Source organism: Scleropages formosus, chromosome 3 (genome assembly GCF_900964775.1).
Source record: "Scleropages formosus chromosome 3, fSclFor1.1, whole genome shotgun sequence".
In the NCBI taxonomy this organism is placed as follows: Eukaryota; Metazoa; Chordata; class Actinopteri; order Osteoglossiformes; family Osteoglossidae; genus Scleropages; species Scleropages formosus.
In genome coordinates, this window is record NC_041808.1 from 30,362,225 (window position 1) to 30,378,425 (window position 16,201).

At 44.2% G+C, this 16,201-nt stretch overlaps 1 protein-coding gene across 1 annotated transcript; it reads left to right on the forward strand.

The window, feature by feature from the left end:
• Window positions 1-445: 445 nt before the first annotated feature.
• On the forward strand, window positions 446-15,960 carry LOC108925937 (adhesion G protein-coupled receptor E2-like). Its single transcript, XM_029250400.1, has 21 exons — window positions 446-488; window positions 1,517-1,546; window positions 2,284-2,529; window positions 2,913-3,041; window positions 3,755-3,901; window positions 4,039-4,076; window positions 4,182-4,262; window positions 6,345-6,515; window positions 7,578-7,616; window positions 7,840-7,908; window positions 8,328-8,378; window positions 11,258-11,441; window positions 11,521-11,640; window positions 11,745-11,920; window positions 12,125-12,289; window positions 12,611-12,817; window positions 12,967-13,202; window positions 14,985-15,051; window positions 15,158-15,249; window positions 15,350-15,509; window positions 15,808-15,960. Exons 1-21 carry the CDS (start codon window positions 446-448, stop codon window positions 15,958-15,960), a joined length of 2,604 nt encoding a protein of 867 aa, XP_029106233.1.
• Window positions 15,961-16,201: the final 241 nt, after the last annotated feature.

Sequence of the window (16,201 nt, forward strand, 5' to 3'; positions counted from 1 at the left end):
GCCTTGCGCCCTGTGTTGCCGGGTTAGGCTCCGGTTCCCCGTGACTTGGGAAAGGCAGCTTCAGACAGTATGTGTGTGTGTGTATGTGTGTGGGTGGGTTTTAGTGTTCTTGTACCATTGTGAACCTAAAGGGTGGGTGATGAGTCCAAACACAGAAATCCTTTTATAGTTCATTTTAGTGTAAATCAAGCACCAGCCTTGGGACAAACATAACAGAAGAGCGGGTAGAGACAACTTTGGAGCATTTTTCTAACTGTCTCAAATCTCCACGTGACTGGTCTGCTGTGATGAAGATATTAAATTAACCTTTTGGTCAGAAGCCTGCATTTAAAGGAAAAATAAGAAATTAGTGTACACACACACACACACACACAGTATACTGATATATGACCATTGTCTTTAACTGAGCTGGACTGGTGAAAAATCAGTAAGGTCAAGGGGCACGATGATCTTGTCACACCCCGACTGCATGCCTGACAACTGCACCTGTGAGCAATTCAGCAGGCAGGGTATAAAGAGGCAGCTCAAAAACACGTGACTCTGGAGCCTTATATTGAGAAGTTGCAGCTCAGAATGGTCTTCAGTGAAGTCTCTTTCTCTGTTTCCCCATCTTGTGCTCCTACTGTTTGGTTTTTCTTTCTCATCGACCCTCTGCTCTGTGACCAAGACTTTGGCTTTTCTGTGATCCCCTGAACAACATACGAAGATTGACCGACCCTTGCCTGTCCCTGACAATGTTCTTTGTCTGCTCCCTATCAGAATAAGGCTCCCACACTTGAGTCCATCAGCTTGGTTTCCTGAGAGCGCCATAAAAGATCTGTTAAAGACTAACCCAAAGGCAATGTCATTGTGCCTACAGCTTCACCACTCCTCCACATCATACAACAAGGATATTCACAGCAGATTATGGGCACAAGAGTAGTTCATGTATTTTAAAAAGGAGCCTCTTAATTGATCTTGTTCATAATGTCAACTGCCCTTCTTTGGAAGGGACTGAGAAAGAAATGTGAAATGGCTCTACGAAGTTGCCGGGTGACCTCCAAAGGACCTTGACTGAGCCTATTTTCTAAACTTTGCTTGTCAGTTGACCTTGAAACTGGCAGCACTCAAATGATTCCCTGCTGTCCTTGCTCTTGTCAGGAAGGATACCACGAAACATGCAAATACAGTAATATTACCTTTTGCACAACATTCTTCACATGAACAGGTGTTTCAAAGTGTCTCACTAAGCAGTTTACTGCTGGCCTTGTTCTTGTCCAGTAACAAAGGATCTGTGCACATGAATCCCTATCACCTCCTTTTTTTACTTGGTAAGTAGCAATTGTTTAATAACACAATTGTTTGTATTAAATTTCTGCATTTTCCAAATTTTACACTTTTTTGATTTGGGCTGGAGTGGAACACTGACTGTACATTCTGCTGCTTCAGCTTAGTACTTGAAACAGAATCCTTTCTGTCATTTCTCTTCTTTCTCTCTGGACAGTTCTGTTTACCTTATTGTTTTGCTAACTTTCAGGTTTCCTGTTCCACCTGGGATACTGCATCGGTAAGGAAAAAGTTTTCTTGTTAATATGTTTTTATGTCAGAAGTTTGATGGTTGGTTTTTTTGAGAGAACTGGTATTATAGGTACAATTACTTTTCTGAAAAGTAATATCTTTAAAAGGGATCTGCTAGAGATATTGTATGCATCATTGAATATTAACGTTAAATGGATTTTACATCTATAAAAAACTTAAAATATTGCAGAATTGTAAAATGTGAAAAAGTTTAGAGAATGAAAAGCATTTTATCATTTTGAAATCTGCCACAGCTGATGAAAATGTAGGTCCACAATTTGCACCCCACCTCACAACACTTCATCCTGACTTCGTAATGCGTTAAATGTGCTTATTCAGTCATTGAGGCATCAATGTTAAGCTGAACAGTAATATTAACTGCAAGCACTTTTGTAATTAGATCAACAAATTATCATTACTAAACTGTTGTATTAACAGATTCAGAGTCACAGAAATTTTCATAATTTAGATAATATAAATATTCAGAGAAAAGCACAGTTCAATGAAACAGACAGATTGAACATAGTTTTCAAAAATAACTTTAAATGGAACTGGAAAGTGAAAAGGAAAGAATTAATACAATGTAAGAAACTAGGAAAAATATGTAACTTAAAGACAAATGCTCTTTGTTGCCAATTTCTTTACATTTTCTAGTACAAGTCCTTGTTTAACTCTGAGTTCATTGCCTCATTCATGTTTTCTTTCTGTTTCACCTGACACATGTAGACCCTTGTGTGAGTTACAAAGAGTTGTCAGACCCATGGAGGAACATTGGCTTCAACTCTACTCGCTTCCCTGGTTTCCCAAAATGCGAGTCCAGTTTTAAAGGACAGTGGTTACGCTTCACAGGGATTGGGGGTGACGTCATGTCAGAAACCTGTATTCCCTCGTATCACAGTGGGGGGCACTGTCCCCTGTATCTGACCTTCTCTCACCCAAACCTGGGGGAGGGGATAAAAACAGGAAATGTCCGTGGAATGTGGCAAGGAAGCTGCTCTTACCTCACCTTTGCAAATACAGAAGTTCTGGCATGTCCAGGTGGCTACTACGTGTATAATATTCCTAATTTGATATGCTACTGTCCTTTTGCTATCAGTGAGTATGATGCATTGTTACTCCACAAAAAAACTGCAGGCTGTTCAGTGTTTGTGACCAGTTGATTAGACATATACCCCAGTAGTTACCATCTGGGGTTCAGGAGGAGTGGGAGGCTTGGGCAACTGTTAACATAGTGCCATGGATAATGGTTTCTGAGTATTCAGAATACAATATATCTCTGGGAAATAGATGTCGTCTGCTCATGTGGCTTAAAGTAGACTTTTTGACTGACCGAGTGTGCTCTATCTTGTCTGCAGAGCATAGTGTCTGCAATGAAACAGTCTGTGGTCCCCTGTCGCAATGCGTCAATGGGGCCTGCTTCTGCCAACAGGGGTATATGGCTCCTGACACATACTTGCCCACCCCTGACTCATTCGGCTGCCAGGGTAAGGAGAAATCTGTCTTTGAAAATTTTAAACTTTAAATTCAAGACTAGTGAAGGATACGTGCTGCATGGGACACCAGTCCATTTTTGGGACCAGTTACCAAAAATAAAGGTTATTATTGCTATTGTTGTTGTTGGCAGGATTGTACAGTATGTGTTTTGAAAAATACAGGATAGAAATCTGAGTATTTTTCCTTAGTGGATGTGTCGAGAGAGATGCCTTAATCAAGGCTTTTGTTTCAAAACCTCTAGTGTCATTCCAAGATAAAGTGAATGGCTAGAGAATGTCCAGCCCTTCTTTCACTCTTGATTGGTTTATAGCTTGTTACATGGGTTGTGCTCCCTACTTTCTGCTGTTTTGCCTTCCTTTCTCTCTGCAGATATTGACGAGTGTGAAACAGATCCAGGTATCTGTGGTCCTGAGGCGGTCTGTGAAAATACTGTAGGGTCCTACACTTGTACATGCTATGTGGGATACTCCGTCAGTCCAGCGGGATCCATGGCCAGTGCCACTAACCCCTGCCAAGGTCCGAGTTTCTCCAGCTCTGTGTGAGACTAAATAGCCAGGACCTGATTTATTAGTTGCTTGGGAGTTGTGAAGTGTATATGTTCTTCATCCTGCATTTTCATACTCTGTGACATTTGTGTGCTCCTACTGTAATTCACATGGGATATGGATCAGTTGACGAGGACTTTTTCTCACATCTCTTGTAGACATTGATGAGTGTGTCCAAAACCCAGCCACATGTGGCGCCAATGCAGTATGTACCAACACTGTGGGCAGTTACCAGTGCTACTGTTCACGGGGTTTTCTCTCTTCAACTGGGCTTCAGTGGCAGTTTGGGACAACTGTGTGCATGAGTAAGTGTGACATCAGTGTTGATTGTTGCAACTGTGATTAAAAATTGACTGTGTTACAAAACTCTTTGAAAATTACAGTTCTTCTCTCATTTTCCCTAATATCTTCATCCCATTCCTCACTGTTTTGTTACTTACAGGTTTAAACTCGCAAATTGACTCACTTACGCCTCAACAGGTGAGTGTTCAGTCACTAATGGCAAAGTGAGTGGTAAGAAAGGGATAACCAGGAATACAACAGGGCATGTTGTTGACCTGCTCTACCTGTCCTCATTGTCTGTAGGCCCAGGCTTTGCAGATGTCCATGCTGAACAGCATCCAGCAAGACATTATGAACAGCACCAACATAAGTCTACCTCTAGAGGTGAGAGAGAGAATAAATAACCAGCTACAGATGCACTGCAGAAGCTTCACCATATTACCCTAAAAGACAGAACTCTGGGTCTTCTGCTCACAAACAGATTTGGAACCAGAAGTCCTTTAATAATGTGTGTTAACATGATCAATAAAAATGTAATGACACAAATTCTATTCAATGCCTTAGTTATGTAAAACCTCAGATAAAGCTGTAATGAATTTTAAATAAATTAACTGTAGGTCTGATCACTTGCTCACTCAGTCCCTAACTCAGTTTTCTTAACTGTTTGTCCATGCTAAAAAACTTATTATTTATTCAATTTTCATTAAGCTGTAATTGTATGCATAGTGTGGTTGTGTTACAGAAAAGCTGAAACTTTTCGGGTGCGTTTGGCACTTTTCTGCTGTTTTTTGTATATCTTCAAGTTCCAAGTTTCAAGTTTATTGTTTATTGTCATAGATACAAGTACCATGTATATGTATCATGAAAATCTTCCTGAATGCTTCTCCACAGACTATGGGCAAGGATAACAGAAATACTGCACAGGCAAAACAATGACAAACAAAACAGTGTCAATGACAGTAAATAACAATAGCAGCAATAACAGCAATAACAATAAATAATGGTAACAGTCGTAACAATAATGGTAGCAGTCAGAGAATTCAGAACGAGAGAATGAGAATGCTTAAAGTGACAGTGTAATTTACCAATGTGCTTGGGTGGAGCAGTCCAACTCTACTTACTAAAGGTGGCACATTGGTTAGAGTTGTATAGTCTTACAGCAGTGGGGTAAAAACTGTTCCTGTACCTAGCTGTGTGGGTTCGAATAGATCTAAGCAGTTTTGCAGATGGCAGGGAAGAGAAAAGTGCCCATGCAGGGTAACTGTGATCTCTCATGATGCACATCGTCTTTCTGAGGCAGCGTGTGGTGTAGGTGTCCTTGACTGCTGGTACCTGTGTGCCGATGATTTCCTGAGCTGTTTTGACCACCTGCTGTAGGGCTTTTCTGTCCTGTATGGAACAGCTGCCACCCCAGGATGTAATACACCCTGTGAGGACAGACTCCACAGCACACCTGTATAAAGTGATGAGGACTGTAGTGGACATCCTGGCTTTCTTCAGAAGCCTGAGGAAGTGGAGGCGTTGATGGGCCTTTTTGATGGTCGATGCTGTGTGCTCAGTCCATGTGAGTTTGGCAGTGAGGGTGACCCCGAGGAATTTGAAGATGTTGACCCTCTCTACCATGTCCCCTCCTACGTAGATGGGTGCCTGAACTGTATCCTCTTTCCTGAAGTCAATCACCAGCTCCTTAGTTTTACTGACATTTAGAGACAGGTTGTTGTTCTGGCACCACTCTGCCAGGAGCCTCACCTCCTCTCTGTAAGCTGTCTCATCGTTGTTGGTGATCAGACCCACAATGGTGGTATCGTCAGCAAACTTTATAATGGTGTTGGAGCTGTGACTGGGCACACAGTCATGTGTGAACAGGGAGTATAGCACTGGGCTCAGGACACTTCCCTGTGGAGTGCCAGTGCTGAGGATCAGTGGGGAAGAGGTATTACTGCCAATCCGCACGCGCTGGGGTCTGTTGGTGAGGAAATCCAGGATCCAATTGCACAATGCGGCACTCAGTCCCAGCCCTAGCAGTTTCTGGATCTTATATAACTAACTGGTATCGCTCAATTTACAAAAATAATCAGTACCCCAGAAAGGTGCATACTGTAACAGTCGCGGACAGGAGATGGGAGGTAGGGTTTGGACCCAAGTGGGGGTGCTGTTGTTTTGGTGCCAAAACACGGGAGCAGAGACTGAGGTCGGGGACAGGTGAGGATCTTCCGAGATGCGAACGTCGTTTCAGGGGCAAAGCAATACTCAAGAAACCAGTGAACAATCCAAGGTCAAAAACCAGGAGAAGCAGGAGTGTTGAACAGGGAATAGAGTATTGGGAAAACAAAACGCTGAATGCACAAGCCAAAGGACGGGCATTGTAGATTCCGCACCTGTTGCTGTGATGGCACTGCCTTTATACCAGGCCGTGCTAATCAGCAACAGGTGCTGTCGTTGAGTCAGTGGGTGTGGGCGTGACAGTACCCCTTCCCCACGGGTGGCTCCAGCCACCTTTCTGGGCCTGGGCGGGCACTTCTGGTGCCGGAGAGCCGGGTGGTCCCTGTGGAAGGCCAACACAAGGTCGAGGTCCAGGACGTCCGCTGCTGGCACCAAACAGTGCTCCTCTGGGCCATACCCTTCCCAATTCACCAGGTACTATAGACGACCGTGACAGCACGGGGAGTCCAGGAGTTTGCAATCCGCATATACCGGAGCCTCATCCACCTGCACAGGTGGGGGAGGTGCTGGTCCACGAGGAACCTGGAGGGAAGACACTGTATATGGTTTGAGGAGGGAGATGTGGAAGGAAAGACAGACCTCGAGATTCAGCAGCAGGTGCAATCGATACGTGACAGGGTTGATCTGTTGGATGATCCTGTACAGGCCGATGTACTGCGGGATGAGCTTCTTGGATGGGAGTTGTAATTTCAGGTCCCTGGTGGATAAGCAGACCCACTGGCAAGGACGGAAGGAGACAGGGCGACGGTGACGATCAGCCTGCTGCTTGTATTGGTGCACACTTCAGTGCAGATGAGCAGTCACCACTTGCTATGTCTCTTCACTGTTCCGGTACCAGGCATCTATGGCTGGGACTTCAGTGATTTCGGGGGGCCAGGGGAATAGGGGAGGCTGATAACCTAGGATACATTGGAACGGGGTGAGTCCGGTAGAGGTGTGTGGGAGAGAATTATGGGTGTATTCTGCCCACGGAGGAAACCAGGCCCATTGATGTTGTTTTTGGCCACAGTAGTTCCTTAAGAACCTAACCAGGTCTTGGTGTAGATTTTCCACTTGTTCATTGGCCTGTGGGTGGTATCCGGATGTCAAACTCACAAACACTCCCAACTTTCTCCAGAATGTCTTCCACATCAGCGACGTGAACTGCAGGCCTCTATTGGACACTATGTCCTCCAGGAGACCACAGAGGCGGAATACATTATGAAACAAGGCTTCCACTGTCTCCAAGTCGGACAGAAGCTGCGGTAACGGGATTAGCTGAGAGACCTTTGAAAACTGATCCAGGACAGTGAGGATGATGGTATTACCTTGGGAGACTGGGAGTTCCATGAAGAAGTCGATCGATATCCGGGACCAGGGCCGCATCGGGACTAGTAGGGGCTTGAAGAACCCCTCGGGCTTCTGGTTTGAGGCCTGAGCCTGGGTGCACGTCTTGCATGCCTCTACGTACTCCTGTATGTCTTCCCACATGGACAGCCACCAGTACCGCCCTTCGAGGAGGGAGAGGGTCCATCGGTAGCCTGGGTGTCCCACCATTGGGGAGCCGTACACCCACTGAAGGAGAGATGGCTGAAGACTGTCAGGAGCATACTTCTTACCTGCCGGCTTGTCCGCTGGCCCTGGACCTCCTTCTTGGGCTCCCTGGAGCACCTGCTGAAACTGCCATCGGATAGGTGCCAACACCAGCCATTCGGGTAGGATGAGTTTGGGTACCCTCGGGCCTGGATCTTTGTTGTAGACTTGGGACAGGGCGTTGGCCTTGGTGTTCTTTATTCCTGGCCTATACGACACGGTGAACCTGAACCGGGTAAAGAATAGTGCCCAACGTGCCTGGTGTGGATTCAGATGCTGCGCAGTCTGCAGGTACTCGAGGTTCTGCTGTTGCGTGAGCACGAGAAAAGGGTGCTCGGTGCACTCCAACCAGTGTCGCGACTCTTCCAGAACTAACTTGATGGCCAACAGTTCCTGGTTACCGATGTCATAGTTACGCTCTGTTGGGGTTAACTTACGTGAGAAATACGCACAGGGGAGGAGCTTTGGTGGTGTACCCTCTCATTGGGACAGTACTGCACTGACTTCTACCTCCAAGGCATCTATCTCCACCATGAATGGGAGCGAGGGGTCTGGATGTCGTAGGATCAGTACCATCGTGAACTGTTCCTTGAAGGTCTGGAAGGCCTTCAGTGTGCCTCCTGTCCACCCCAGTCTCGTTCCCTTTCCCCGCAGCAGAGCCGTAATGGGGGTGGCCACCGAGCTGAAATCTCTGATGAACTTGAGGTAGAAATTGGCAAATTCCAAAAAACGCTGCAGGGACTTCACGGATGTGGGTCGAGGCCAGTCCAGAACTGCTTGGACTTTCTTGGGGTCCATAGCAACTCCATCACCCCTCAAGATGAACCCGAGGAAGGTGACCTGCTTCCGATGGAATAGACATTTCTTTCCTTTTACGTAGAGGCGGTTATCTAGCAGTCTCCACAGAACCTGGCTCACTAGTTGTATATGCTGATCCCTTGTGCAAGAACAGATCAGAATATCATCAAGGTACACTGTAACAGAGGAGGCAGAATAGGTCAGGTGTTCGCCTATCGGCGCCTTTTATTTAGGGCAGTGCAGGGGAAGACAAAAGGGGGGGAAAGGGGGAACCGGGAACTGGTTGACCGGGGCAGTGTTTGGGGGTCGACTGCGTCATCCACGGGCTTGGGGGCAAGGACGGGGTGGTGGTCAGGATTGGGGTTGCGCTTGTGGCTGCCTCTGGTTTCTCTCTGTTTCTCTCTGCTCCTCCGTCTCTCTCTCACCCTCACTGGTGGGTCCAGGGGAAGAAATAGAGGTTGTAATTAGTCCCAGCTGCGGCTGGCTCACCCCGGACTCCGCCCCCCCTTCCTGGCCGCCTCGGCGTATTACATACACCAAGACCCCGTGGTTAACCACGTCCCCCACCCATGGTAAACAAACGCCTAGAACACTGACGGCGTGTTGGATAGGCCAAACGGCATGTACTCGTAGTGACCCAGGGAGGTGTTAAACAATCCAAAGTCAAAAAGCCAAGGGAAGCAGGAGCGTTGAACAGGGTATAGGGTACTGTGAAAACAAAACGCTGAATGCACAAGCCAAAGGATGGGCGTTGCAGATTCTGCACCCATTGCCGTGACGGCGCTGCCTTTATACCGGGCCGTGCCAACAGGTGCTGTCGCTGAGCCACTGGGTGTGGGCGTGACACACTAAACTACCTTTAATATAACAATATAATACTACTACTACTACTACTACTACTACTACTACTACTAATAATAATAGTAATAATAATAATAAAATGTAATGATAATGATAACAGTAATAATAACAATAATAATAATTATACATGTAACTACAGTATTTATAATAAAGAGAGACATAGAAAGAGATAATAGTAAATGTTACTGCTGTCATGATGAACAGAGGACATAAAGGAGGCTGAACCCAAGTGCTGGATCCTTTATTCAGAGTAAAAGGACTAGATGTGTTCTCGTGGTCGGGGACGGGCAAATGGTCAGTCCATCTGCAAATTGAACATAGGCGTGGATCTGAAATTGTGGTCGGGGGACAAGGTGGGTGGTTGTTATCAAAGAGATGTGGAACAAGACTGGGGAACGATGAGGGACAGAACTTGGAAGAACAAAGTGAGGTAGATTTGAGAACATGAGGGAGGTTGTGTTGAATGAGATTCCACAGATGGGAAGAGGTTGAGAAGTGAGAGAGAGATTGTGTGTGTGCGTGCGTGTTGAAAACATCAAAGAAACTTCAATGTTCGCTCTTCCAAAATCCTTTGGCATTTCCCCTTTCGCATTATTATTTCCACTTTCATTTTAATCGTGATCATTTTCCTTTTCTTTGATGCATCACCATCACTTGTATCACATTTATGCTTTGGTGCCATAGTTAGGAGGGTAAAAAAAAAATAATTAAAGCCAAATACAGTAGCACACGAGACACTGTGAGCAGCAATGTTGTCCGACTGAAAAGAAGGAAGTTTTTGTCTACCTCGGGCTCATGTGCCAACAAGCCTATGAACCGCTGTAGACGAGCAATATTTTGATATGCGTCACAAAATAGCACCCATTTTTCTTTTCAGTTTCTTATTACAAACCATTGTATGTACAGTAACTAAAATTTTTAATATAATAGGCTTAATTATGAAGTGTTCATGTGATTGTTACTTAAGGGTGACAAAAAATTAACTTCCGGGTCAGTAAGAGAGTGGTTCGTACCTATGGGTTCTACGAATGTTTGTAACCCGGGGACTGCATGTATATCAAATTTTTGGATAATAAATGCCAATCTCCAATTATTTTAGGTGGGGAAAAAACCTAAGTGCCATAGCATAGTGTCACCAAGACATGAACACAGCAGTGCTGCAAATACCAGCAAGTGCTGTGTACCAACACAACAGTTCTCTGTGTTTGGAATCCTATTCTAGAAACGTAGGGCTGAAGGCAGAGAGGACCATGGGTGGAACACCAGTTCATTGCAAGACTTTTAACGTCTCAAAACAATTTGTGCTACGTTCGTCAGCATCTGGCCACTTTCATTTTGCTTTTCAGGCAGCAATAAAAGCATAACGCTGAAAGTATAGCTCTGATCATTCTCTGGGGGGGTTCTGTAAAAGCCTTGAATATGAGTATGATAAAGTATGCTGTAAAGTTTTTATTAACTTTGGGCTGCATTAAAATTAAAACTAAAAAATTCCTGAAAATGTCATTGTCACAAACTTTTCTTTGCAACATTGTTCGCAATCTCCAGAGAGGAGTTGTAAATACTTGAGGCCTGTTGAACTAATCAGGTCGCATGCTCGTACACTGCTTCGATACTGCTTACTGCCTTTTACTGGCTGGATGTGGACATGCAGGGGATATTTGCTCTGCAACAAATTTTTGAAAATAGACAAGTGAAGAAAAAACTGCTGAAACAAAATGAAAAAAATGAACGAAACTTATTTCAAAATTCATACAATGAGAGAACACTGATCTTTTTATACAAGCAAGATCATTGTGGTAGATCTGTCTCTGTCACATGATTTTTTTTTTTCTTAACTGGTAACTAGTAAGATACAGTGAGCAGCTGTATCAGTATCACAGCTGTGCACTCATTTTCATCATCATTTTCATCGCTTCACCCCTAAGGCTGTAAGCAACATCTTGGAAATGACTGTGAACATGTCAGCCAACGTTGTCAGTAACAGTGGGGAGGGTGGAGGAAGTGCAGAAGTAGGCAGTGTGCTGCTGAAGATCTCAGAGAAACTCGTGTCCACCTTTGTACCACACACCCAAACCCCGTTCAACAAGACCATGAAGACACCTGTTTTGGGTAAGACTGCAGTGGAATTGGGGCAGTTCTATTTAACTGTAATGTTTCTTGCTGAAATGTGTGTGTCTGTGCTTTTCAGAAGCTGACATTCAAACTATAGGTCCAGAAAGACCTTCGAACCTGACTGCAGTTCATTTGCTTGCGGTGAAGGAAAACACAGTGTCAATTAACCTTTCAGCAGTTGCAGATAAAAGCAGTGGTGGGTGTTTATGGACAGAAATAAAAAAAAAAAAAAATCTGGACATCTAAAATGAAGATGATAATGGTGAGCAACCTTTGCATTTTATTCTGTTCATCTCCAAGGATCAGCAGCTCTGATGTTCATGTCCCTGACTGGATTAGACACATTCCTGAGTGCCCAGTACTTTAAATCCGAGAATGCCACGCAGATGTACTCTGATGTCGTTTCTGCCACCCTACTTTGGACAAATAACACAGGCCTTCCAGAGCCTGTCAACTTCACCCTCCCCCACAAGGTAGTGTAGATTTCACTTTTATTGCAATGGGCTGCCTAACTTGTGGACACAAATATAATGGATCACACCCACCTTGTGTCTTCTTCCTGTTGTTGGAACAGAGGTTTTGGTGATCCTAAACAGCATTTTAATTAGATATTTGTCTAAAGTTTATAATTCACTGCAATTGACATTAATCCTTAAACTCATATGATCTGTTCTGGTCAGGGGCCCTCAGAGGATGGACTGGTGACTTGTGTGTACTGGGAAGAGAATGGTGATGTGAAGCGCTGGTCCACAGAGGGCTGCATGGCCATCGTCTCAGATGGAAACAGCACCATCTGCACCTGCACCCACCTCTCTACCTTTGCTGTCATCCTGCAGACTGAGAAGGTGCGGCCCTCTTTTCCGGGCAGGTGGATACGTGATTAGTGTTGCCTTTCACACTCGGGGGTGTGGTGGCGCAGTGGGTTGGACCGCAGTCCTGCTGTCCGGTGGGTCTGGGGTTTGAGGCCCGCTTGGGGTGCCTTGCGACGGACTGGCGTCCCGTCCTGGGTGTGTCCCCTCCCCCTCTGGCCTTACGCCCTGTGTTGCCGGGTAGGCTCCGGTTCCCCGTGACCCCGTATGGGGCAAGCGGTTCTGAAAATGTGTGTGTGTGTGTGTGTGTGTGTGTGTGTGTGTTGCCTTTCACACCATCTTTGTGTCTTCCACCAGGCAGTGCAAAAAGAGGACCCTTTGTTGGAGTGGGTCAACCTGGTCTGCATGTGTGTTGGCCTGACATTCCTTGGTCTTGCTGTCCTCACCTTCCTCTTTTGCACCTGGAACCCAAAGGTCAACAATACAGCTCGTCTGCACCTCAGTCTCACCCTCTTCCTGGCCTACCTGCTCTTCCTGGTGGGCCTGAATCGCACAAATAATGCAGTAAGGGCTCTGAGTCTTCCATCCAGGTCAAAATCAATATCCCTCTAACAACCTTTCATTAAAAAGACCGCAGTTTGCCCTTTTTCCCAGCATGTAGATGTTAAGTGTTTGATTGTCTGACTGATCATCTCCCTTTGGCTGTTCCTCAGCTTGTGTGCTCTGCTATAGCTGGGCTGCTGCACTTCCTGTTCCTGTCCAGCTTTGTGTGGATGTTCCTGGAGACACTGCAGCTCTTCCTATTGGTCAGGGGTCTGACCAAGGTACAGGCCATCCAGAAGGAGGGGCTGAAGAAGCGTTACCTTTTGCTCATAGGCTATGGTACTCCCCTAGTTGTGGTGGGAGTTTCGGCGAGAGTCTTACCTTCCGGTTATGGAAGTGCCGAAAAGTAAGAGGTTTTTTTGTCTATACGTTGATAAAAGAAATGTCCTTTCTTTGTCTAAAATATAGAAAATTGTAACATCGCAAAATTAAAAACCGGAGGAGTGTTTGTTGGATTATGATGCATCTAGTACTAAGAATATCACGAAGTTCAAATTCTAACGTTATTGAACTTGTAACATTTTTGGCTTATTTGAAATCCATCAAATATTATTAATGCTTTTTCGGTAGATATGAGTTTGATGTGAGAAAAAAGTAGTCATAGCAATACAGCTCATTGTAAGCTTCATTTTATATGTATATGCATTGCTGTTGCAAGGTGTGTTGCACTTGAGAGAGACTGTGATAATGAGTGATTGTATAGAACTACATGTGCACTACTATACACCTTTATATTTGAATCACTATTCAATGATTTGCATGTATATTCACGTATCGTTTATGCACTGAAATGCATTAAGCCTACTTTGGAAGACTTGCGTACCATGTATGTCATTGTGGTCTTTTGTGTAGCATAAGACAATTTCTGTAAGCTCACATACATGCTGCTTGTTTTGAGTTTTCAAGCGGAAATACTCATACTGAAATAAATGCATGCTTAAATTCTTACTAATATTTAATTTGCGCATAAAACAATGTTTTCTGAATTGCTGAAAAAGAAAATTACTCCTTTGTAAAGTTGAAACCAGATATTTATTTTTATCTTTTAACTGATATTTGCATGCATATTCTTTCCATTTTAATTTTCATGAAAAACTGCATTCGTATCTGTAGGGATTTATAATCTTAAATATCCATTTCACAGATGTGGTTTTGATCAGCTCCATTACATCTCTATCTAGTACACTTGTTCCTCTTGTGATTAACATTTGTGTTACAAGGTTTACATTTTCCAGTTTGTTATTTTTAACATAATTTCCTTCACTGTTATGCTCTCTATAATTTCTGTCTTTTGTGAAGTAAAATTTACACTGTCGGAATAGGATTTTGAGGCCACCATCAATCTACATGCTTGTAAAGTTTTTATGTTGTATGCAGTTTGTGTCTGATATTCTAGAGTCTCAGTAATTAATTACAAGGTTAGAAATGTTACACATGCTTCTGGGATGAAACTGTCAAGAGTCTTCATCAAATAGCTGTTTGTTCAGATGAATTATTTTTATTCACAGTCATTGTAATATAAGATTTTCAATGTAGCTGAAGATTTTTGCAGAATCTTATCTCTAAAAATATAAACACAGACATGTGTTATTAGTGTCATTGCTCCAGGACACAGGACAGGAGTCTGGACTCAATTGCAGGTGCGGTTTATTTGGGTGAAACAGGAGAATGGTCAAAGAAACAGGTGTGGTTCTCACTCGAGGCACAAACATTATCCAAGGGGGTGTCGCAGGAATCCGAATCCAGGAAACGAGAGAAGAAGGTCAGGGAGGCGAGGGAGGTGTCGAGGGGAAAAGGAGAAAGGATCAGGAAATGAGTAACCAAGACAGAGCACAGATAGGAAGGAGAGATCGGGATCCAAGGAGGTTCAGCGATCTGCCCTCTATGTGGCTGTTCCTCTTATAGTCTACTGCTGCTGATTGCTGACAGGTGCAGAAGAGGAGTATGCGGACAGGGGCGTGACAATTTGGCTTTTAATGTGTAGATGATAAATAGAGTTAAAAGTGGCCTGAAGTTGGTAAATAAAGGACATATTCAAGGTCATCAGCATTAAATGCGAAGCTGTGGAGATGATGTATATTTTACACACAAACACACGGAATGTCAACAAGTACCCTGTTTGTATCAGGTGCTGGCTGAACACTGAAAAGGGCTTCATATGGAGTTTCTTAGGTCCAGTATGTGTTATTCTTTGTGTAAGTATTCTTTTTGATTGTTCATTGTGCACAATTCATACAAACACATTTTTCAGCTTGTACATGTGTACATACTGAATATATTTGCTGTATCCAACTTGTGCAGGTTAATTGCGTCCTGTTCTGTGTAATTCTCTGGACCCTACAGCCAACACTAAGCAGTATGAAGAGTGGTATTTCCCAGGCAAAGGATACCAGGTGTGTGTGTGTGTGTTTGGTGTGTTCTTGTGTGACTGAGTGAGTTGTGATCGTAGTGATTAGTCAAATACCAACCTAGTTTTTCGGAATTATCTTTCAGACTGATTGTTTTCAAAATCCTGGCCCAGTCCATCATCCTGGGCTGTGCTTGGATCCTGGGATTCTTCCAGAGCAGCACTCTGTTGCAGTACCTCTTTGTCATTGTCAACTCGCAGCAAGGGACCTTCATCTTCATCGTCCACTGTTTGTTCAACAAGGAGGTAGTTCCTCCTGCTTGATGGAGATTCTCCTGCATATACAGTAATAGTCATGTTAAGCTGAAGGTTTCCAGTGAAAGTTCCATGCAGGGCCCTGCTACTGTAGCCTGTAATTAAAATGTCCAGCCAAACCATGTAATTGATAAAATTCTGGGTTACTTTAGGGGGGGCTCAGACTTAGCAACTAAACTTTATGTGTGTTTTTAAGGGTTTATCATCAGCCTCACTGAATTTGAACTCACAAACCTCTGGCTGATGTAAAATTCACACATTAATGCTACCTATGGTTGTTGCCACACAGGTGCGAGAGGAGTACGTGGCATGGTTCTCACGCCTGTGCAGAGTGGAGAGGCCAGATGAGAGTCGACACCCCTCCGTCTGTGCAAATTCTCTCAGTGACTCTGTGGTAAGGACCCGTGTGCGTTTTGTGGTACTGAACATCCTGTGCTGTTAAAGTATCAGAAGGAGCAAAGGAAAACAGCATCTCCAGTTGGCTTCACAGTGTACATGTATAAGCCAGGAATGTGACTTGAAAACATTTTAAATTTGTATTCAAGACAGGTCCATCAACATCTGAGTAACAAAGAGAAGAATGTGGATGCACAGGAATCAACCCCAGAGCAATAAAAGATTGGAGGTTTGGGTCAACGTATTTAAACATCAACTTTTACTCTGTAAGGAAGAAAAAAGTAGAA

What these genes read in the sequence shown, in the direction of transcription:
- LOC108925937 (XM_029250400.1), top strand. Translation starts at nt 446, where the DNA reads ATGATCTTGTCACACCCCGACTGCATGCCTGACAACTGCACCT. An exon ending in ACTCACTTACGCCTCAACAG is followed by an intron (nt 4,077 to 4,181) that starts GTGAGTGTTCAG and finishes CATTGTCTGTAG; the next exon opens with GCCCAGGCTTTGCAGATGTC. An exon ending in TCATCCTGCAGACTGAGAAG is followed by an intron (nt 12,290 to 12,610) that starts GTGCGGCCCTCT and finishes GTCTTCCACCAG; the next exon opens with GCAGTGCAAAAAGAGGACCC.